Source organism: Eleutherodactylus coqui, chromosome 1 (genome assembly GCF_035609145.1).
Source record: "Eleutherodactylus coqui strain aEleCoq1 chromosome 1, aEleCoq1.hap1, whole genome shotgun sequence".
NCBI lineage: Eukaryota > Metazoa > Chordata > Amphibia > Anura > Eleutherodactylidae > Eleutherodactylus > Eleutherodactylus coqui.
In genome coordinates, this window is record NC_089837.1 from 398962026 (window position 1) to 398986796 (window position 24771).

General features: G+C 41.3%; 1 protein-coding gene across 1 annotated transcript in view; it reads right to left on the reverse strand.

The window, feature by feature from the left end:
- Window positions 1–661: 661 nt before the first annotated feature.
- The window catches only part of TMTC4 (transmembrane O-mannosyltransferase targeting cadherins 4), a 59886-nt gene continuing 35776 nt past the window's right edge, over window positions 662–24771 (reverse strand). Inside the window, exons 11-18 of the mRNA XM_066580164.1 lie at window positions 24085–24216; window positions 21735–21814; window positions 15735–15842; window positions 15498–15639; window positions 10736–10850; window positions 6401–6513; window positions 5252–5321; window positions 662–3283 (exon numbers count right to left, since the gene is read on the reverse strand). Coding sequence (XP_066436261.1) covers window positions 3132–3283; window positions 5252–5321; window positions 6401–6513; window positions 10736–10850; window positions 15498–15639; window positions 15735–15842; window positions 21735–21814; window positions 24085–24216 — 912 coding nt within the window. The 3' untranslated portion in view covers window positions 662–3131. The remainder of the gene's footprint in view (window positions 3284–5251; window positions 5322–6400; window positions 6514–10735; window positions 10851–15497; window positions 15640–15734; window positions 15843–21734; window positions 21815–24084; window positions 24217–24771) is intronic.

The following is a 24771-nucleotide window of genomic DNA, read 5'->3' on the forward strand; positions in this document are numbered from 1 at the left end:
AAGAGTCGTCTAGACGGGACGAATGTCGGACTAATTCCTTTTATTTAGAAGGGTTTTATCAGAATAAAGGAAACACGCAGGATTGATGATAAATATCTAGGCATTTCCATTATTTTGATAAACACCTGTATAATGTCCCAGTTTTAAAGGGGTTGTCCCACGCCGAAACGGTTTTTTTTTTTTTCAACACCACCCCCCCCCCCCCGTTCGGCGCGAGACAACCCCGATGCAGGGACCTAAAGAAAAATCAGCACAGCGCTTACCTGAATCCCCGCGCTCCGGTGACTTCTTACTTACCGGCTGAAGATGGCCGCCGGCATCTTCTCCCTCGGTGGACCGCAGGGCTTCTGTGCGGTCCATTGCCGATTCCAGCCTCCTGATTGGCTGGAATCGGCACGTGAAGGGGCGGAGCTACACGGAGCCCCATTGAGAAGATAAGAAGACCCGGACTGCGCAAGCGCGTCTAATTTGGCCATTAGACGGCGAAAATTAGATGGCAACCATGGAGACGAGGACGCTAGCAACGGAGCAGGTAAGTGAAAAACTTCTTATAACTTCTGTATGGCTCATAATTAATGCACAATGTACATTACAAAGTGCATTAATATGGCCATACAGAAGTGTATAGACCCACTTGCTGCCGCGGGACAACCCCTTTAAGGCCCATTTAGACAAGACGAATGTCAGGCAAACGATGCAGACACTTGTTCCCGTAAATACCCGCTCACATGCTTTTGCACAGGAGCGAGTATCGTTGCTACGCAGTGGGGTGGCTGGAGGAGATTTCACTCCTCACATTCCCCTGCCCCTCTCTATTCACTCAACATGACAGCCGTTCAGTACTGAATGGCTGCTATTTACACTGAACGATCATCATTCAGAATTTTAAGCTGCATAGAATCGTGGAAAAACCTAGATATTTATCATCAATCCGATGTTTTTCCATTATTTTGATAAAAACCTTCTAACTAAAAGGAAGGAGATCTAACACAATGGGTAATTAGTACAGAGCTTCACTAATAAGTACACAATTCTGTAATACTTGCACTCCAGGCGGAGCAGAGTTTTCTAGTTCCCAAAAATATTTCCATAAAAAAATATTATAGAACAATTCCATTTTATTTGAAATGTAGAACTACAGATGGTGAACAGTAACAAATAATGGTGAACAGTAGAACAGGCATCAATAGAAGAATGACAAAGCACAAGCTCACAGAATTGGGAGTAATAGATTATGGCTGGCATTTTATACGATGAACTAAATAAATTTGCATCTTCCTTCAGAGGGCTTCATATTAATTAAGAAGCGTAAGCCTTTTAATATATTTCAGACATCTTGGAACAAGCCATGTGCCAAAGATTGAAATTACCAGCAACTTCTGGAATAAATTATAGCAAATGTGTCAGGCTGTGGATGGTCCCACCCTCCCATTAAGCCACTTTTTAGAAAAGGGGAGAGTGCGGCGGAAAATAGCAAAAAAAGATGCATATAATTATTGTACAGACCACGTGTGTAAAAAATCGTGTCTATTATGCTAGAAAAGTAGTGCATGGCCCTTTCAAATTCCCCTACAATGTTTTGAAATGTGCCCATAGAGGGTTGTACAGAGCTACAGTTTATCCATAAAAAAAATTAAGGTTAATGGTGCAATCATACAGTAAGGTAATCTGCACAAACCATGCAGAATAAGATGCATTTTCCTGATGCTCATAGGACTAGCTTCTGTCTCCAAACAAGCGAAGGAATTACTTGTTAGCTACAAAGCTAGAGTTTTGTATATAAAGACCAAGACAAAAAAAAATAACACTTGCCACACTAAAAAGCACTTTTATAGTGAAAAGTCTTCTTGCTATGCCTGCAAAAAGAAAAAAAAATGCTCACATGAAAAAACCACGCTGAAGTGGTAGAGACTGGCAGCCATCTTTGGTCCATGAAGCAGATGTGGTACGTAGCAATATGCACAATCGATCCTTCACTACTATAGTGAGTGATAGATTTGGATTACTACGAAAATGCAGCTGTATCACCCAAAACTTCTTGTACGTTGCTAAATAATGCTTTCAATTAGGTCGGGGGCCGTCTTTTGCATGTTTTTATTGCAGACATCCGTCAATGACAGATTAACAAATGCACTATAAGCATTTTTTTTTGTATTGGAGTTTTTTCTCTCACTTTTGGTCCATTAGTTGGGTATAGAGTTTTTCCAATAGGGAAGGAAAAAAGAAAAAAGGAAAATGCCACCAAAAACACCTGCACAAAAAAGCAGGCATAGTTTAAAACAAAATATGAAACATTTTTTAAAAGTGGTCACAATTTTTTTGTTTTTTAATAATAATAATTAAAAAAAAACAACAACTGTGTGAAGTAAGCCTCCAAGAGTCTGAAAATTAGTGGGAAATATGTGAGCCTTTATAAAGGCAATGCAAGGTTTACAGTATCTTACATGCCGTGGCCTAGATAGTGCCAAAGAACTGCAGCTGCACTAGTTTTTTATAGTTAATGTGGCATTACACTTTTATACATTAAATACAAAACAAAAAAAACACATCAAACTGAACTGTTCAAGCTGGCTCCATACCTAAATAAATAAAACACACAACTCACTATAACATCACACATTGTAAGGCTGGATGCATGTGATACATAGACAAGAGCTGTATTCTTGACATATAAATTAAAGCTTCTTTAAGATTTTCCTGAAAAACGTGTTCTGAAGTAAAAAAAGAAGAGCCACGATGGCACATGCAGCATATAATAAAGGAGGAAATAAATATTGTAGTAAGAAATGCGTTCAGCTATATTCTACAGCTACCAGCGTGTAGCAACTAACAGTCTTGACTGGAGTAAAAGATTGTAGTAAAAGATATAAATATGTGCACATTATAGAGAAAAGTCAGCAGAAGAGGTTCACTCCTGCTCCCACCCTCACCGTTACAATGAATAGGCAAGTAACAATGGGTCACCTGATGAAAAAGTTTCAAGCTACATCTGGAGACCCTTTAGTTATTGTACACTTGCTAGAAGAAGGTTTCCTGCATATAGACACAGCGGTTGTACATCCAGTTTCAGGTGTACAGTTCTGGTAATAGTCCATAAACTACATCACATTATATTGCCTCTGTCAGGTGTGTTACATGTGTCTCCTTTTTGGCTGCTGATCCAGCTTTCGTTTCAGCAGATTGTAGTTCTCCTTGGTCCCAGAGGCAGAAGGATCTAACTTCATGGAAATTTCATAGTATTTCTGGGCTAAGTCAAAACGCCCCCAACGATGGTAAAGCACAGCTGAAATAAAAACAGGTTATAATGTTCTAGAAAGAGTAAAAGCACATCTATTATCCAATGCCACAAATGTCCGAATGCCATTTTAAAGAGTTTAACATTTTTCACCATCCCAGTGGATAGGTGATGACTTGGTCTACAGCTCCTCATTCCCCTTAATCCACACAATGGTGGCTAGGAGGCAGTCAAAGCGTGCGTGAGATACACGGTCATGCGCAGTACAATATCGCTGCCATATGTAGCGATAGGCCAGCTCACTGTTGGCCCCACAGCGGTTTACGCATACGGCTGTGTGAACCCAGCCTTGGTTTTATACTTTACAAAAAAAAAAAACACAAACAGCTACAATGTACATCTTTATTAAAACTTCAGGAGAAAAATAACTTTTCTTTCAATTTTCATCTCTGTGTTTATTTCAAAACACGGCTGTTCTGCACTACTTGTTATGTGCTTGTTTTATTCTGCACTACATCTTATGTGCTTGTTTTTCCTTTTTGTCAGTTAATTTCCTCCACTCGCATAATGACATTGCTCTGGAGTAGTGCTTGTCAAGTTATCTGGGTCAAATGGACCCTTTTTGACGTTGTATTTCTCACAAATTTTTGTTTTTTCTTTTAAATAGTTTTTTAAAAAAAAAATCAACATAACATTTATTGCAAAAAATTACTGTGTCTTACAGATTTTTTTTAAATCTATTAATTTTTAGGTTTCTTCACCCAAAAAAGTTTGTCCCATTGTAATTTTTGAAGCACAATCTGTGTTCACAAACTCCCTGGTGCAACTTTAAGCCAGGATGAACACTGAAAGGTGTGGTATTTATTCTAATGAGATGCACTACATGGACTGCTGTGCTAGACAGCTTCAATTACAAGTGCTATGCAAACACAGCTGCATCTGTAGGCAGCTCCAAGCTCCTCTCCTCTTGTACGTTATATTGTAAGCCACATCAGACCTCTCATTTGACCTGGATCTGACGCTAGGCTGAATAGATGCTCTACTTTTAGGAAGTTTCTCTATATACACACACTGTGTACTGCACTACAACTTTGCAATCAATTCAGATGAGCATTCTCATCAGATGCTTATCTAGGCTTTTCACACAAGTATCATATTTATAGAGAAGTTATCAGCATATAATGAGCTTTAACCTCCCTCTAATTCTGTCAGATTCCTTGCTGCACAGTCTCTTGCTGTCCTTCGTTATCTTCCAAAGGAAACATGTTAATAATTAACAAACAACTACGGCAAAGTAAAATATGCAACTTATTTTTGCAATTAAGGGAAAAGGGCCTTAAGTGGTGAACAATTTAGAAATCAAGACATTTAATAATTCTGAGTGAACTCCTCAGAATATGCACCTCAATCACTGTATTGTTTCAGTATTATAGGGCATCTGTATACTCTGCCATAGATTATGTTGAAAAACACACGCAATATGTAATAAGTAGAGAGCTAATCATCTCATCAACGGCTCAAAAAAATTATATGATTGACCTAAGGAGCATCTGTGTTTAGCCATGTCCACTTGCTCCACAATGCTGCTACCTTTCATGAGCATTTTAACTCAGCGTGCCCTGAAAACTTTGACAGAATTGCGCTGTAAGAAAGAGCAGGCCTGAAAGGGGCTCTTTACATTTTTTAATTCTATTCATGCAGTTCCAAAACAAAGAGTCTGCACGAGGAGGCCTTTACAGTGCTAACAGTCATCTCCTCATAATGGAAAGCCTTCACTCCGATAGGTGGGCCCTTTGTGCACACGTATTTTTGATTGAAATTGATTTTACCCTTTTCAATTACTACCCAGTGAGAATGGACTGTTAAACATATGCCTTTTGACGTTTCATTCTTGACATTGTTTGATAATTAATTTTCCACTCCATCAATAGGAAAATATCTCACAGTATATGTGTCGACAGTGTGACAGTTTATTCCGTTTTAAAATGTAAATGACGGACTCAGAAAGGCTCTTACCCAAATTGCCGTGATAACTTGCAGACGAGGGGTTAGCTTCAATGGCTCTGAGGAACAAACCTTCAGACTCCTGAAATAAAACAATAGAAAATCTGTAAGGCTTGTCAGACAAAAAAAAAATGTAATATGCAAGACAAGCTTTAAAATGTTCCCACCTTTATCTTATGCTGGAGATGAATTTATAGGTTCTGATAAACATAGTTTATGATAAATGTTCATCCCAACAGAAAAGTGCACTATGCTGCGTGAGCATTTATGTAGATTTCTGTATTTATTAAATCAGTGGGTACTAACAATGAAACCTTACCCGACAAACAAAAGAACAGTGCCCTCATGTGGCCAAAATGTCAGAGATGAAGAGAAATCTTTATGCCTAGTCCATACTTTGCAAACCATTTGCAGAAAAAGATTTCTGACGGTTCACGAACCAAAATAATTTTTCGCACACTGGAAACATGTTTGAGTGAAACAAGGTTTGCCAAACATGTTTCTACAATGGTTTAGAGTCCAGACCTGCCATAAGGGTTTGTAAGCAAACTATCATTTTCTTTGGGGGAAGATCCAGTTTTCTTTTGATTACATGATTTGTGTTCTCTGGGAAATTGGACATCAAGTAGTACCTTTAACTTTTTTTTCTCAACCTCATTGTGGCTGATAGAAATAGAAATAAAAAAGTGCGATGCTTTGAATGAAATCCCAGCCATATTTTCTATTTTTGTACTCAGATTATGTAATATCCTGGTATTTTGTAAAATTGTATGCAAACTTTGTTTGTTTTTTGTTATCCATTTGAAGTGGGGAAACAAATATTGTTTCTCGGTCGCCTAAAACTTTTGTAAAGTGTCTCCTGTTTGTAAATGGTTTGCAAATAGCTTACATTTTGTACCCACATGTTCATCATTTGTTTGTAGACAATGTTTCCAGAAACATGTCTCAGAGTATGGACTAGGCTTTACGGTGCATTTCATTTCACATACAACAGACCAAAAAACATGTACAAGAGACTCACAACATAGTGACTAAGCTTACTAAAATGACGGCAGTAGCCGGTAGTAAAGTTACCGTATGCCTGGAGACTACAGGGATGGATCAGCATGCAGCCATACATCAGTAGTCATGAACATTCAAGGCATATCATCTCAGACAAACCTTGTATTTCTGCGCCTTTCCAAGCACATTGGCTAGTGAAAATGTAATTGAATGATCATGCGGTAACAGTTTTAAGGCTTCCCTTCCTATAGCTTCAGCTTGAGCTAAATTGCCTATTCGCAGGAGAAAAACAGACATGAAAATTGTTGTTAAAACAGGTTTCAACTCTAAATATTAAAACAGAAATACTTTAACATTCATGATTATTACATTAAGGTATATATATTCTATTTTCAGGAAGTGTGCCCTAATTAGATTCTAGTCCAACATAGTCATTTATTGTAGACACATATCCAACCGCCAGTTTTTTTACTTTGTCTGCCATACAAATTAACTAGTGCTCGTCTTCTGATGTTGAGGGAAATAAAGATCAGGCAGCATTGATCTATATCAATTTCTTTGTTCCACTAGACCTGCCGTGTATTTACGGTCACCCATCTTTACGTCAATACCGACCCGTTTCCCAGTCCGTGCAAATTAAAAGCATCCCCATGGAATGATGCTGCCACCACCGTGCTTCACTGGGGGAATGGTGTTCTTAGTGTGATAGGAAGTGTTGGGTTTGTGCCACACACAAAATTTACTAAGACCAGCATTTCTAACAACAGTACTAGTATAAATTTTCCCCTTTGCACAGTGCGCTTAATACTTGTCTTAGGTGCATACTGGCACCTCCATGCGCCTTCTCAGAAATGTATGCCAAAACTAACCTGGCATCCATTACTGGCATAATTTACGCCAGTTTCAGTCATATTTTACACATAAATCTGTTGGTCCAGGGTAGCCACGCCCCCTTTCTAAAAATCTCGTACATTTGTCCCAAAAGTGGCTAGGCTGTCGAGGAGAAAAGTCACAAACTTTTTGTGGAAGCAAACCTTGCGCCAAATTTTGTGAATCTTCTGCGCCAGAATTCTGGCATAGAGGGCTTTGTAAATGTCCCTAATAGTGTTTCACATGATGGCCAAAGAGTTCAGTTTCAGTCTCATCTGACCAAAAAACGTTCTTCGATGTGTTCGGGGAATCAGCCACATGCTGTTTGGTGAACTCCAAAGGTTTTTCTTTGAAACGAGTACTTGCACTCTTTTTTCATTCTCGAAGTGATTTTGCTCTGTCAACAGTTTGCGGGTTCACATATATCAGCCTTATATGTGAGGGTCTTCAGCTGCTGGAAAGAGCCACAAAATTTTGACAGAGTAGAAGCTTTCCGAAGATGAAAGTGCAGGTACTCTTTAAGCAATGTTTTTCTGGCCACTCTTCCATAAAGCCTCTCTCTGTGGAGTATACAGCTTATAGTGGTCTTACGGACATATGACAACAACGTATTCAACTAATTATGTGACTTTTGAAGTTAATTGGTTGAACCGAATCTTATTTAAGGGCGTCATAGCAAAAGGGTGTAAATACATGTGTACTCACAACTTTTTTTTATTTTTTAAGCAAGGTTTTTTTTTTTTCATTTCAATTGGAATTAAAATGGATTTTAACTTACCGTATATACCGGCGTATAAGGCGACGGGGCGTATAAGATGACCCCCCAACTTTCACCTTATACGCCGGTAATACAGTGGAGAAAAAAAAAAAATCAGTACTCACCTCCCCCGGCGTTCTGTCGCGCTCCGGCAGGCTATCGCTCCCATCTGGTCCCCGGCAGAACATTGCTTTCTGAATGCAGGGCTTGAAATCCCCGCCTCCAGAAAGCTAATACACACGCCGTCAGCCAGTTACAGCCATTCAATGACATCATTGAATGGCTGTGATTGGCTAAAACACACGTGGCTTCAGCCAATCACACTATTCAATGACATCATTGAATGGGTGTGATTGCTAACACACGTGCGCCTTCAGCCAATCACAGCCATTCAATGATGTCATTGAATGGCTGTAACTGGCTGACGGCGTGTGTATTAGCTTTCTGGAGGCGGGGATTTCAAGCCCTGCATTCAGAAAGCAATGTTCTGCCGGGGACCAGATGGGAGCGATAGCCTGCCGGAGCGCGACAGAACGCCGGGGGAGGTGAGTACTGATTTTTTTTTTTTTTGTATTACCGGCGTATAAGACGACCCCCGACTTCAGAGCAGATTTTTCGGGGTTCAAAAGTCGTCTTATACGCCGGTATATACGGTAGATTTTATGTAATTGACCTGACAATATAATTCAGAGTTGTAATGCAATAGAACAGGAAAAAAACAAACCATAATATGGGGTGTGAGTGCACTGTACAAAAGGACACCATTTGACATACACAGCGTTTGTGCAATTACCCGTAACGTTTCTCTACCTACTGTATTCTTTCTCAATTATTCCGCTGAGCTCGGCTTTTACTCCAAGTGAAGTGTGTATGGACTTTGGGGCATTATTCTAGGATTTAAAATGGATCTCTGGATTGGAATATAGCCACCCACATCTACAAAGGACTGATATAAGAAATACTGATACTGTTTGACATACTGAGACAGTTTCTTAACAATATGGCAAGATTGCTCCATTTAGTTTATGGTGGCTTATTTATATAGATCCGCTATGTAACTATTAAAATTACAATGTGTCTGAATATATTGGCGCACTTCAGGTATCAATTGTTGTTTATTGGCAGCTCAACAAGCATTATGGTTTTTATACTATTGAACCTTCCTGCTGGCTTTATATTACATATTTTATATATCTTTTGATTCAAATGCCATCTATTTAAAATACATTTATTAAAAGGTTAATTTTTAACCACTACAATTTATCACCTCTAAATAGTTTTGGTGATCTATATTAGATGCACATAACGAGCGACACCAAGTTTTGCCTATTTTGTACCATTCCTCTCTGCAAATGTGTTTTTAGATCATTAATATTTCAGGTGTGCCTTTGTGCACAGCCCTCTTCAGGCCATACCACAACATTTGGATAGGTTTAAAGGGAGTCTGCCTCTCTGAAGCAGTGTGTGTCTGTCTTATGTGTCTGTGCAGTAGTTTGTCATAAATCTACATTTTATAAGTAGTAGCTCACACAGAGGACCACAGGAAGTAGTCCTCAATATTCATGAGCTGCAGGCTAGCTCCACCCCACCCCAATATCATTGATTTACAGCTGTCTGCCTATTACCATATATCAAAAGACAGCTGTAAATCAGTCAGCAGCTCATGAATGTCGAGGACTACTTTTTGTAGTTCTCTACGTGTGTGCTGCTACTTATGGAATATAAGTTTATGACAAACTACTGCACAGATACACAATTAGTGTCCTTTCACTAACTTAAGCTGTATCAGAAAGGACAGTATAAAAAGATGGTGACATGCATTTTTGCAGTTTGTTGAACTTTCTATAGGTTTTTCCGTTACCTTTTGGGCCTTTTTCACCTCTTTCAGGATTTCCTGAAAGGGCCTGCTAGTGCATTCATTTACGTGGCCTGTTGTGTTCTTGGAGTCCTCCTAGGCTGCCTAACCACGGGCGTTGTGGTATCCCGCGGAGCCGCCGCCCGAGAGCAGGGGCCTGCAGATGGATCTCAGCGGTTAGCCTATCTGACAGACAGGCTGACCGTGGAGAATTGCGGCAATTCGCAGTAGCGAATCGCTACAATTCTCCGCTTGTGGACGGACGGACCTGGGGGCTGCGCTTTGGAAAGCGTGAATTGCGTTCCCCGCAGCCGGATTATCGCTGCAGGGAACGCAATGTAAAAACGCCCATAGACAGGCAGCCTTAAGGGGACACCCACTCCTAGGGAGTTTGGCAACGGGCCTGAATTTTCTCCATTTGTAGAGAACGTGTCTAAACATGGAATGATGTTCACTTACTTTTACTCCGTGCATTGTGCATTTTTACTAAATATGCTCAATAAAAGACAAAGGATGCAACTATTTGCATGTTATTAGTTTAGTTAGATTGTGACCATCTAGAATAATCACATAATTCCAGAAGGTTTCACTACCTTTTCTTGGAAGCATATAGTAAGATTACATTTAGCAGTTTGGACCACATTTTACAAGTTTCCAGAAAGTTTGTTCTGTGCTGGTAATAATTTTTGTTCAGGCATTAGAACTAATGACAAGTTCATTACTGATAGCCAGTGTTAACTTTCTGAACCACACCGAACAGCTCGATCTAGTAGTTCAGGACACAATTCATTGCTATGTTTTTTCTGCAAATTATGTACTGTATAGCAACTATCTCATCTGTATAAGGTGTGACAAGCAGAGGGAATAAAGCAAAGATGCACAGCACAAACCTATTATTAAAAAGGTTTAGAAACTTTCTATTATTATTGCTTGGATAAGATCAAGACATCATATATTTTACCAGCTTTCAGCTGTAGGAATCCATTATCTTAGCAGTACCAGAACGGCTTACCTGTATTATCAAGCAGTATGATCATGTTATTCCAAGCTAAACTGTGCTGTGGCTTCAGAAACGTGGCATTTCTCCAGGCATTCAGTGCATCCATATGGCGGTTTAAATCTGCATACTGAAAACATAGAATATTTTATATAGACAGAATCTAGAGAAGGTATCATACTAAAAACTCCTCTAGGTAGGAAGTAGATTCAGACGGTCATAATACAGCAGGAGTATTTATTCTGATAGTAACTGGTTTTGGTTTGGCATACGTGCTTTGTTCTGACAGAACCCTAAGGCCACTCTCACACATGGGCTTTTTAATGCGGTGTTTTGAACTCCGCACTATTCACGGTACAATGCTCCCATTGATTTCAATTGGGCCTTGTACACCTGTGTTTGAACGTGGCGTTTTCTAATGCCGTGATTTTCGAGCGTTGTCTGCTCTATTTTGCGGCGTTTTTGCGCTTTCTAACGCACATCATCACCTATCAAAATGAAATGAAATTAAAAAGTGCTGTGAATGCAGTAACCTGTGTTTAAAAACGGCGGTAAAAATCGCAGTGTTTTGCCGACACAGCGTATGAGAGTGGCTTAAGAACTCAAGTCAATGAACTACAAAAATCAAGAATAAACCCAAAAGGATTACTTATTTTAAAATCAAGGTATCTAATTTCAGTTTGATGCCTGGCACTAGTGGTTACAGCTCAACCTTACGAAAATATACCCATCCTAGTCCTTGCCAGTTTTAAAGAACTGGGCCCAAGTACTAACCCATTTGGATGTGTTCCATTATTAATAAAACACATTTCCCATCGTTGTCATTTTGCTGTGGCACAGTATTAAGTGCTTTTTGGGGACTGCGCTGAGGTGGAGGTTACTGGAAATGCATGATCAGTAAGGGTATCATCTTCTTCCTACATCTCCACGACAGCATTACTAGGAGGAGGAGTATAGGATTAAACTTAGGGTGGGACTGCCACTGTCTTTTGGCCGCAATGTTATGTCAAGAATAGAAGGGTGACATAGCCTTTGAGAAAAAAAGGAAGACGTTTGAGCACTGTCCTATCATGAAAAACTCACAAGTGGATTAGAACAAAACTCCTGGATTTTCCCCACTTTCCTGGCCATGGTAATGGTTAAACGTTTTTTGACATTTTGAAATGACCTAAAAGGGGCCTCCTGTAGGGGCTCAAATGAGGCTTTTATGAGGGCAGACAAAATTAAGTTAAGGTCCCAGGGCAAGATTAAGTGACAAGACTGGGGATGAAAACTATCTGATGCCTTAAAAGACCTTTGCACCCAGGGATATTCAGTCAATTTCTGATTAAACAAAAAGAAAAAGTACTAAGGGCGACTGCCTGCACTTTCAGTGTACTACATCTCAACCCCTTTTCAAGACTTGCCTGTAGAAAATTTAAGGCAGCAATTAGATTTGACTCACTTGAGGAATGCTGAAGAAGGACCCTAGGAGTCTGAAAAGGAAATAAAGGCTATCAAACTATGTGCATATATTTTGAATGTAACTGTCTTTATACTTTGCAGGAGTGTAGAGGTGACCACTTCTGAAAAACCCTTTTAGAATGAGCCTCTCAGCCTCCATGCAGTCAGATGGAGATGCCTGGGACAGGTCCCTGCTGAAAAAGGTCTTCCCTGTATGGAAGCCTTCAATATTCCCCTTTGGTAATTGTAACAAAAGGGGCCTATTAAAGTCTGTGCCGACAAAGCAGAAATTGTTTTTAAGGCCATTTTCACACAGGCATCAAAACTGCACAAGATGTGTGTGTTGCGGGACTCACAAATATGAACCTCATTATTCTGAATGGGGTCATACACGAGTGATGTTCCTGCGATGCAGGAAACAAATTGCAGCATGTTCTATCTTGCTGTGTGCTATCGCATCGCAGCACCCATTGTTTTCCATGGGGCGGTCGGCAGCATCGTACCACATGCTAGGTGCAAGCGATGCGATGCGATGCGAGGTCTCTCATTGACGACAACAAGGGAAACTCCACACAGCTGTCAGGATTAGAGATGAGCGAGCACCAAAATGCTCGGGTGCTCGTTACTCGAGTCGAACTTTCAATGATGCTCGAGAGTTCGTTTCGAGTAACGAACCCCATTGAAGTCAATGGGCGACTCGAGCATTTTTGTATATCGCCGATGCTCGCGAAGGTTTTCATTTGTGAAAACCTGGGAAATTCAAGAAAGTGATGGGAACGACACAGAAATGGATAGGGCAGGTGAGGGGCTACATGTTGGGCTGCATCTCAAGTTCCCAGGTCCCACTATTAAGCCACAATAGTGGCAAGAGTGAGACCCCCCCCCCCCATACTGTCAGCATAAAGATCGTTCTCCTCTGCCACAGCTGTAACAGCTGTGGCAGAGAAGAACGATGTTAGCCCATTGAATTCAATGGAGCCGGCAATACAGCTGGCTCCATTGAAAGCAACGGGCTGCCGGCGATCGCGGGATGAATTGTCGGGAAGGGGTTAAATATATAAGCCCTTCCCTGCAATTCATCCAGAAATGTGTAAAAATAAAAAATATATATATACTCACCTGGTCCCGGCAGACGGAGTTCAGCGCGGCCAGCGGCAGTCCTCCTGAACTGCTCTGAACAGCTGTGAGTAGTATTCAGCAGCCGGGGATTTAAAATCTCCGTCTGCTGAATGAGCTGCCTCTAATTGGTCACAGCCTGACCAATCAGAGGCAGATTCCACTCACACACCCATTCATGAATTTATGAATGGGTGAGTGACTGCTGCCTCTCATCTGATTGGTCCCGCTATATATTTAAGCCCTTCCCGACAATTCATCCCACGCTCGCCGGCAGGCCATTGCTTTCAATGGAGCCGGCTGTATTGCTGGCTCCATTGAATTCAATGGTCAGTGCTCGTTTAATCGAGACGAGTACCACGTGGTGCTCGTCTCGAGTAACGAGCATCTCGAGCACCCTAATACTCGAACGAGCATCAAGCTCGGACGAGTATGCTCGCTCATCTCTAGTCAGGATCCCTTCATTCCTAACGTGATGTGAGGCTGTTTTGACATGAAAACGCCTTGCATCCTCAGGAAATTCATATATCGTGCTCGCCCGTGTAAAGTTAGCCTAAGATTTCTGTAATGAAGGAAAACAGGGGAGGGGAGTGTATAGGAGGCCTTTTGTTCAAGGCTAGGAAATTCATTAAGACAAACTAGAAGCTCTAAATGTAAACAGGCAATAGAATCTTTTTACTGGAAATTCCATCTTCTGGCAAAAGAAAAAAAAAAAAAAAAAAAAAGATTATCAGAACTCCCTACTTCTCCGTTATGCTATTATTATTTTTTTTTTTATACAAGACATTTTTGCTGAGAAAAACAAGTAATATATTTTCCACCCTTTGAGGTGAAGGGCCGATATTCACAGTAGATGATCTTCGGCCCAAGGAAACATTCTTCCCACTAGAGTAGAAGGCTGATTATAGTGCCTCCTTGGTTGTTGAGGTAGCCCAACATAACGATATTGCCTAATACGAATTTCACATTTCTGTTTAACACTTGTGTTCAAGGCCTTGAGTGCCTTCTAGACAGCTGCCAGGCAGCGACAGATCCCATAATTGTATAATAATCATCTTTATCTATATAATGCCAACATATTCTGCAGCGCTTACAAGACAGGGAAACCAGATATAAAACCAGGGTTACATGTAGTAATCAGTTGATGGAGACAGTAGGGGTGAGGGTCCTGCTCCAATGAGCTTACATACTACAGATAATGGGGTGATACAGAAGGTAAAGGGGCTGGAGATGTACACCGTATGGCGAGGTGGAGAGTGTGGGATGCTATACACACAGACAATGGTCAGGCCATATAGTAGCTGAGTCCATATAATTGCAAGGGGTGGTTGATGGCGGCTACCAGGCATTGCATTCAGTAGGACAGGGAGCATGTTATCAGGGGGGAGTGAAGAGGGGCATTTAAAGATTATTATTATATACATACACACTGCACATTTATTACCAGGTCCCTTTTTTGAATTTCTATCCTTGACCCACTAAAAAGAAAAGATAGAAAGACTTAATTTTAAAAGCTTGCAAGACAGAAAGGGGGCAAAGTTCCTCTCCCTGAGTTGGAGGCAGAATTAGGTCCAGCAGGCTGCAGATGGGATGGAATTCATTCACAGGAACCCAGAAATCCAGCATAGATTTCAGAGGAAACAGTTAGTTGAAATGGCTTGCCGCATCATGCACTCGCCATAGCGTCCCAGCAGAAGTGACACAATCTGGCGTAATGATGTCAGATGCTGGCAACGTCCCCATGTCACAAAGAAAATCATGGAGTGTCGCTGTATGCCCAAGGTCATCAGGCACCACACCTCCACCCATCAGAGAGGAAGGAGGTCCCCTCATGCCAAGGAGCCTTCTTGTAGCTAGATTTGCTGGATCAGACTAATTGACTGGACAGAGCCTGGGCCAGTCTGTGTTGCAGAACACAAGCCCTATTTAGACGGGACGAATATCAGGCAAACGATGCCTGACACTCATCCCCACATACACTCGCTTTGTGATTTTGCACAGAAGCTAGTATTTCTGGCCCGCTCACAGAGCGGCCAGTAGGGGGCAGAGAGGCTGCAGGAGATTTCCTTTCTCGTGCTCGCCCGCCCCTCTCCATTGACTTAACATAGCAGCTGTTCAATACTGAACGGCTGCTCTTTACACTGAACAATCATCGTTCAGCTCAGGAAATGAATTTTTTTTTCTGGAAATAGTAAGTGTAATGATGAAAGATACTTACCAGTCGCCCCAGGTTGTAGTAACAATCTGGATACTTTTTTCTATATCTGATTGCAGTTAAATAGCTCTTTTCAGCTTCTTCAAACCGTTTAAGACTGTTCTGTACAATCCCCAAATTCATCCATGCAGCAGAAAAATCTGATCTATAAAAGAAACAAACACACAATTAAATAAGAGGCCATGATCTGTAACACAGAGAACTTTATTATACACCTTTAGTTTACCCTATTTAACTTACTGGATTGACACAGCTCGGGACAAGAGTTCTTCTGCCTCGTAGAGTTCATCTCTTTCTTTAAGTATGTTGCCCAGATTATTCATTGCATGCACATATTTTGGATTTAACCTGGAGATTTTAAATATTACATAGAATGAAACAGGTCAGGCTGCACATTTAAAAGGGATAATCTACGGAGAAAAAAAACGGCATTTAAATATGCTCAGCACTGTAGAAAAATGTCACTTTCCTCACCCAATCACTCCACTGAACTATTTCACCTCTGGCAATAACAACCTGTCACAGGGTCAAATGACTGCTGCAGCCAATTACCGGCTGATCCTAAGTTACATACAGCTGGTAATTTACTGCAGCAGTCATAGAACTCTGCGATGGGATATCTTCGCTGAACGTGGACGAAGAGTGTGACAAGGGAGCGGAGCACAACTGGAACGGGAGCTGCAGGGAATCAGGTGAGGTAGGACTTTATAAAAAGATATTTTTATACAGGGCTAAGGCACATTTTAATTTTTTTGTCCCCAGACCACTTCTTCATGCAAACTTGATATACAATATTGCGATATTATAGCTCAATATCCAACACAGTGCAAAGTACATCTAAATGACCACATGCAACCCTATTAATTCTTTTATTTAAGAAATAGATCTGAAACTAAAAATAATTAACTGTAATAGAAACCTTCTAAGCATCATTTCCACATGAATAGCCTGCATATTTACAGAAGCTCATAAACTACTGAATGAGTAGGTTCTCTTTTAACCCTGCTTAAATTTACATTGATTTCTCTTTTCTAATCTATTTCTTGGATTGTAGTACTTTTTTTGCACACGATTATGGTGGCAGCTATGTCTACTATTACAGCATTCATAAATATGCTTTATGGCAGTCACACTAACCATAGGGAACAATAGATTGGAGGGAACTGTCTGTAATAATGAAAGGTCTTCTGTGAAGTGATCTCTATAAAATAGGAATTATTAGTCTATTGTGAAGACTACAGGATTTAACCCCTTTCCAATCCACTGAGTCCATATAAATGTGTCACCTCATGCAGTACTGGCTTTCGCCAGCATATAGCGCCATTTTATAACAGCAGAAAAAAAAAGTAAGCACCTTAGGAAAACCAGGATACAAATTGGATTGGAAAGGGTTAAAGGGGTTGTTTTACTTGTAAGTTTGACCTATCCTCTGAATAGGTAATCAACAGCTCATTGGTGCGGGTTTGCTCACTGGGACCAGTGTTCTAAATGTACAGAGCAGCTTTGTTGTCAGTAGCAGACAGCTCCATACATTGTTCAGCGGCCCTGCGTGGTACTGCAGGCAGAGTCTCATGTGAAGTGAACCATGTTGTAGTAATAATATAAATGTGTTTCTTAAATCAGCCTAGGCAAACATATATGTTCACCTTAATAGGAAATAGCTAGCAGTAAAATGGTTAACAAGCCCAAGAATTATACCACGGTATGTACAAGTACAATGTTAAAGCTAAACCTCCCACGTATGGTTCCCAGCACTAGCTATCAAGGGGAGAAACTTCTTATAGCCATTTTTAAATAGGGGCATAAAAATCTGAAAGAAAAAAAAAAAACACACAACTCACCAATAAAGGTTTTGAAAAAAATTTTACATAAAGGCTACCTTCTCACACAGCGGAAAATTCACACTAAAATCGTGGGAATATGCCCTTAGAGAATATATACGTTGTTTAAAAACACATTAAACTGTTTTACAAACATCACAACACATTTGAAAGCTAGAAAACTGATGGCAGAAAAACACCACATTGTCCATCCAGTTTGCACTTATTTCCCTTTTATTTCTCTCAGGGCCAATTCCTACGACCGGATTTCCGCTGCGTTTTACGTGGCGGAAATCTGCTGTGTTGTCCCGCAGCTATTAGGTTCTATTGAGCTCAATGTTCACGCTGCAGAATTCCATCGCGGAATTCCGCAGCGTGAAAGAAAACGCGGCATGCTCTATTTGCCGCGGGAATACGTGTGGCTGGCTTCCACTGTAGTCAATGGAAGCCGGCCATCATGCTATACTTCCGCTGTAGCACAGCAGATGCATCACGTGAATACACGTCCCCGCCGGCCGCGTCGTCCCACACTGCCAGCGTGTCACGCGCTGAACTGTGCATGCACACCAGCCTGGCAGGTGGGACGCGCACAGCCGATCCGGAGAGGTGAATATGGAGGTTTTAAAAGGGGCCGTGGCAGACTCCGGTGCCATATTCCGCTGGTGGAGTCCGTTGTGGCTGTGGGCATGAGGCCTTAGGCTGGGCTCACATGAACGGGTCAGATTCCGCATGCGGCAATCCGCAGTGGAAGACCTGTGAACCACATGGAAACGAATTTGGTATGGACCCATTTATTGCCGGATGTGTGAGATTTTCCATGCAGATGTAAGCATATGCACAGCATATTGACCGCTCGGAGGAAAGATCGCAGGCAGGGAATGACACCTGAAAGTGTGCGTCTCTCTCAATTTTAATTGCGTATACATTGACTTCAACGGATGCCATCCATGCTAAAATTGAGCATGCTACGATTTTTCTTTCGCTCACGGAATACGCAACTCATACCCACGAATGTGAAGGGAAATTTGAAAATACGTGCCCTTTCAATGGTCTGGTTTCACCATTGATCTTCCACAAAAGATGTCGATTGTGCAATTCAAATCCATTTGCGTGACATCGGCCTTAGGGCGGCTTCTCACGAATTTCAATAGATTTATTCGCATTATCTTTTTTTGCGCACGCAAAAAATAGTACATCTCTATTATATGCACATCTGCGCTCCAAAGGGTCCCATAGAAGGCACCCACAGGGGGTGCGCAAATGCGTGAAATACAGCACAAAAGCATAGGCTAAATAACCTTTTGAAGTTACAGCAGGTTAGTGTTCCATGCACAAAAATAAAGCCACCTCTATACATTAAATACATTTCACTTGGGTGCACACAATTTGCATACATTTGTGTGCAGCCGCCGTTACACTTCTTGTAAAAAGAAAAAAAAAAATCAAGCACCTAGAAGGTGGTGTCGTTTAGCTGCAATACCTAGCATGCAGTTACACTTCAGGTAGATATGTAAATTATTAGAGTTGTGGTATGATTAAATCAAAGGTCTTGCCACCTGAGGCCCTAAAAGTTATTTCACTCTTGGCTTAAGGCCCATTGACACAGAGCGATGATCGCTCAAAAATTACTAAAAAGCGACTGTTTGAGCGATCGTCGTTGCGTCTAAACGTGCGGCCATCGTGCACTGCTAGCTGATCGTTAGATTCAGGCCAACCTAAAAATCTTTGTGTGCGGTCTTATCAGGAGTTCTCCACGGGTAGTGCTGATAGCATTGTTCCCCGTTGGAAAACAGGATCTGAGCGCAGATGAGAGCCCTCGGGCTATTAACTGCATTCAGCTGAAGGCTTTATCTGCACACTACCGTGTTTCCCCGATAGTAAGACACCCCCGATTGTAAGACGTATCGGGGGTGTCAGGGGGGGGTCGGCCAATGTAAGCCGTACCACGAAAGTAAGACATACCGTAGAAAAAAAAAAAATCATTACTCACCTCCCCCGGCGTTCTGTCGCGCTCCGGCAGGATGTCGCTCGCTCCTCGTCCCCGGCGCAGCATTGCTTTCTGAAAGGCGGGGGCTTGAAATCCCCGCCTCCAGAAAGCTAATACACACGCCGTCAGCCAGTTACAGAATGGCTGTGATTGGCTGAAGGCGCACGTGGCTTCAGCCAATCACACTATTCAATGACATCATTGAATGGCTGTGATTGGCTGAAGGCGCACGTGACTTCAGCCAATCACACCCATTCAATGATGTCATTGAATAGCGTGATTGGCTGAAGCCACGTGCGCCTTCAGCCAATCACAGCCATTCAATGCTGTCATTGAATGGCTGTAACTGGCTGACGGCGTGTGTATTAGCTTTCTGGAGGCGGGGATTTCAAGCCCCGCATTCAGAAAGCAATGCTGCGCCGGGGACGAGGAGCGAGCGACATCCTGCCGGAGCGCGACAGAACGCCGGGGGAGGTGAGTAATGATTTTTTTTTATAAGACATACCCCGAAAGTAAGACATAGTGGGGCTTTTGGGGATAAAAAGAAAGTAAGACACTGTCTTACTTTCGGGGAAACACGGTAATAAGCTATTAAGTAGCTGAGTAGCTACTTAATAGTTTATGCAAAATGATCGTTCAAAGCTGTCACTCAAACTGTCGTTTGAGCGATCATTGCTCTGTGTAAATAGGCCTTTATAAAAAAGGCTCTCAGAGGCAACTTGTTGACCACTAGAAGTCTCTATGACGCAATCAATCTCGTTCAGTTAACAGGGAGGGAGGGAGGGAGGGAAGGAAGGATGACATTTATTGAAATGCAAGAAGCTGGCTGGTAGTATGGACTAATTGCCCACCACCTGGGCCATTCTAATCAGACTGTAAGGAGGTGTTGGGACCAGGGAATGTGAGAGACATACAAAGGAGACAAGGCTCAAGATCCTCTTGACATATTATCAGTAGAAAGGATCATCTGATCATCCAACAAGCATGAGAAGCTCCAACTGTTTCATTGTCCTCCATCCAGAGACAGGTGGAACCATCGTTACAGATCTCAGTGCCTGTCGGAACCATTTCCAATCACTTGGCTGAAGGACATTTGGTCTCACGACACCCATTACATGTACTGCCTTTGACACCCATATAAAATAAAAAAATACAAAAAAAAAATTATATAATCCATATATCCCTATGTGTCAAAAAAATGCAGCAAAAGTAATTTTGGTAGCTGAAGGAAAAACAAAAAGCAAAAAAAAAAGTGATTTTACCTATGCGGTGGTTTTACTGCCCTAAAAAGTGTCTGGTCCTTCGGGACCAAAAACAGCCTGGTCCTTAAAAGGGTTAAAGGGCCACTATGGCGACTTTTTTTCAATTCATTATGTATCTAGTTGGCTAGTGTAACAGTCAGGAATTTTTTGACAGAAAGGAATCTACTTCTCTTTAGGTGGGTCATTTGATCATATTACTTGGTTTTAGGTTACCTCAAGAAGTCACTTGGTCAAATAATTAGAATTCCAGTATGATGATAATATATGGACTGTACCACACAGGCTCTTCACATGGTGTGGGGGAAAAACACTCTCATCACATTTACTGCTGATGACTAGAGGCTCCTATTATACACTTATAATTAAGAAGATAACAGTTCATCCTTCCCGATCGTATACTTATGATCTTTATTAGTGATGAGCGAGCATACTCGCTAAAGGCAATTGCTCAAGCGAGCATTGCCCTTAGCGAGTACCTGCCCGCTCGAGAGACAAGGTTCGGGTGCTGGCGGCGTGCAGGGAGCTGCGGGGAGGAACGGAGGGGAGATCTCTCTCTCCCTCTCCCCCCCGCTCCCTCCTGCTGACAGCCGCTACTCACCGCTTCCCCGTGCTGGCACCCGAACCTTGTCTCTCGAGTGGGCAGGTACTCGCTAAGGGCAATGCTCGCTCGAACAATTGCCCTTAGCGAGTATGCTCGCTCATCTCTAATCTTTATTATTACCATCTATATGCTCCTAAACAAGCCAATCACATTATCCTCCCATCAGCCAAATATTGTACTGGCTCGAACGGATCCTGTGATGCTGTGCTGATGCTAACACAACAGAATCTATCAATCAATATGGTGCCTAATAAATATCAGACAGGAGGTTCCACTGCATGGAAATGAGTGCAATACACATAGAAGATGTCTAGAGTGTCAGAAAATCAGGTGAGGAGTGCAGGGATTGAGAAATGCATTTTCACTGGAGTGGCTCTTTAACACCTTCCCAAGTATGTCCCAATGTACAAAGAGGCAGTGTTAAAATTAGTATGGCTGTGTTCACATTTGCACAGAGAAAACCTGCTCAACTCCATAGAAGTTACCATTGTCTTGGGATTTGCCAGTATACATTTAAAAACCAATGCACATGTTAAAATTAAAAAGTATTATAAAAACAGATGGCATTACCTTATCGCTTCTCTGTAGTATTTAATGGCATCTACTTGAAGACCTCGATCTGCTAAATTTTTACCTATATTATAGTGCACCTGTCGAGTATTTAAAAAAATACATAATTGAAATAATATTCATGAAGCCATGTTCTATTTTTTAACACAAAGACCAAAACATTTATTTTTTTGCCCTCTATGCAAAACTGTAGCTTCTCTCATACGAGTACATCTACCTTGAAAGGCTTTCAGTCCGTTCAGAAGATAATCACAATGTTTAATGGTAAGCCATGCTATGTGGAGAGGCATTATTACAGCATTTGAATGCTACTCTGTCCCTATCTCCATAAGCCTGTGTGACTCCACATAAATATTTCTACATTGGTATCTTGTAAAAATAAATAAATAAAAAAAACTCTAATTATTTTTGAAAGAGAAGTTCAAGTTTACAACATAAAAGTACATATGTACTCCATAGTTTTTTCCCACCCTCCAAATATTACTTAGCATTCTATAAGACACAATTGCTTAGCAACAGAAGAGAGGTGTCACAATGCATACTGGAAAAGGGTGGTGTCACTACTGGGTTTTCCCGAAAATAAGACAGTCTTATATAAATTTTTGCCGCAAAAGAGGCATGGTGTCTTATAATACTTACCTAGCAGCCAGCGTTCGGGTCCTCGCGCTGGTCTCCGTCACTGATGCAGGCTTCGATGTCTTCCGGAACGCCGACAGAGTAGATCTTCCTGGCAGTGGGGCTTGAATACCCTGCCTCCAGCAAGCTAAGGCTACAATTGGCTGATGTGGCACTCAATTAACCAATCACAGACATTCATCGAATGACATTGAATGGCTGTGATTGGTTAATCGAGCGCTGTCTTTCATTGGCTGATGCGGCGCTTGATTAACCAGTCCTCTACAGGAGGACACTGAAGCCTGCAGCAGCACCGCAGCCCAACATGAGGGACCTGAACTCCGGGTGCTAGGTGAGTATTTTTTTTTTCTTAGCTAGGGCTCATTTTTGGGGAAGGGCTTATATTTTAAGCCCCCCCCCGCAAAAAAAAATTCACGGTAGGGCTTATTATCAGGGAAACACGGTAGTGGTAGCTGCCTACGTCACTTTGGAAATCTAGTAACAGAGACTTGTCACCAGTAATATATTTATATATATTCTTTTACCTAGGTGATTTGGAGGAGCATGCTAAAATGCTAGAACATATGCTGAGATAGTGACCTACAAATATCTACAGTAGGATTAAAAGATAGCCACACACACACACCTTCCTCATAGCAGGATACCGCAACACCCGTGGACAGGCAGCCTAATGCAAAGAAATTGACAACCTGCAACCCAAAACAGTGGTACAAAATTCCCCAATTGGATTAAGGGCTCATGCCCACGGCCGTTGTGGATTTCCCCCGCGGTCGTAAAAAAAACGCGGCTGCTGGTGATCACGGAAAAACGAATGTTTTTCCGCAGTCTCCATTAATACTATGTTAGTGGTGACCTCTTGCAGCGTAAATCCGCGGGAAATAGAACATGCTGAGATTTGTTTCCCGCGTCGTAAATATGTGGTAAAATTCCGCGTGTCGGCATTGACAGGTTAGGTTCAATAGAACCTAATTGCTGCGGAATTCCACCACGGATTTACGGCCGCGGGAACCGCGGTAAAAATCTGGTCGTGGGCATTAGCCCTAAGACAAAGTGCTAAACCTTGAAGCATATACAATAAACCCCTGGAGGTGGGGCCATTAGAATCATGTTTATTGAAATAAGGAGAGGAAACTTCTAAAACACCAACTACAGCTTATCTCCCTACCAGAACGTTCAGGAAAGCCCCATAGACAGACTATTGGCAACTGATGTGAATTGGGTAGTAAATAACACACAAAGCAAACACTAGGGCATTTTTTATTAACTAAAGCAAGTCAATTTAGGCAATAACGTTCAGGTTGGTACAAAGTGTTATGACGTGTTTATAAAACCCATGCAATAACTGCAATGTATTCTGGGTAGTCATGTAGTGTTTTTGATCAATTTTATTTTAAAAATGCAATTTATAGATCCATTTTTAGGCAGTGTAGTTTTTTCTCATTGAGGCCTATTCCCTAAATTAAAATGCCATGCCCTCAGTATCGTTAATTTAGAAAAAGAATACATTAAATAAAAGAAAAAAAAAATCCACAAAAAGCACAAACCAAAATACATTATGCCATTGGAAATCCTTTTTTTCCACTGACCAGAGTGAATATCTGCAGGATGTAGAAACACAACAATACAAGTCTACGGGAGCACAGCCTAAAGTGTCTTTGACTGTTAATTTGGTGAAAAAGCTGCAATCGACAGCAAAAAAGTTGAACTGACTTACTTTAGCATTTAGAGGGCACACATCCAGTGCACTTTGGAAAAGAAGCTCCTCTGACTTCCACTGGTTACTTCGATAGATGCAGCGTAGCGGATAGAGAGTCAGCACTCCAAGAACAACTATAGTCACCAGTTTCTTAAAATAAAAAAAATAAAAAGTGCTTCGAAATGTTATCCTGAATACATATAATACACACATTGCAACTGGAGTCCTATGTATGTTTTCAGTGGTTTATTGCACTGGAGGAAGCCACAAGGAATATCAGAATGGTGGATAACAAACCATAGCAATGCTTGCATAAGCGAGCAGACTAGTTTAAATTATCTGATATCAGGGAAGTAAATTATGGGGCAAATGTTCGTGCCCAAAAAGGAGCCTGTTGAAATGCATCTTTTGACTGCCTTATAGATGATCAAGAGTACAGCATATTACATAGATGTGCTCAAGAACTAAACAGATATGGAGGAAAAAGAAAAAGTGCTGATTACATTAACATCTGTATTTAGAATATTAAATACATTTATTACCACCAAGTAGAATTCTCGGCGTTTTCCTTTTATAAAGTTTTGAGTAATGATTTCACCCAAGAAGCAAAATTAGCTTTGACTACAGCACATATGGAATATGGTTATAAAGAATGAGAATAAAATAAAAAAATTACTGTTTAAGCAATAGTTTTTAGAATCTTAC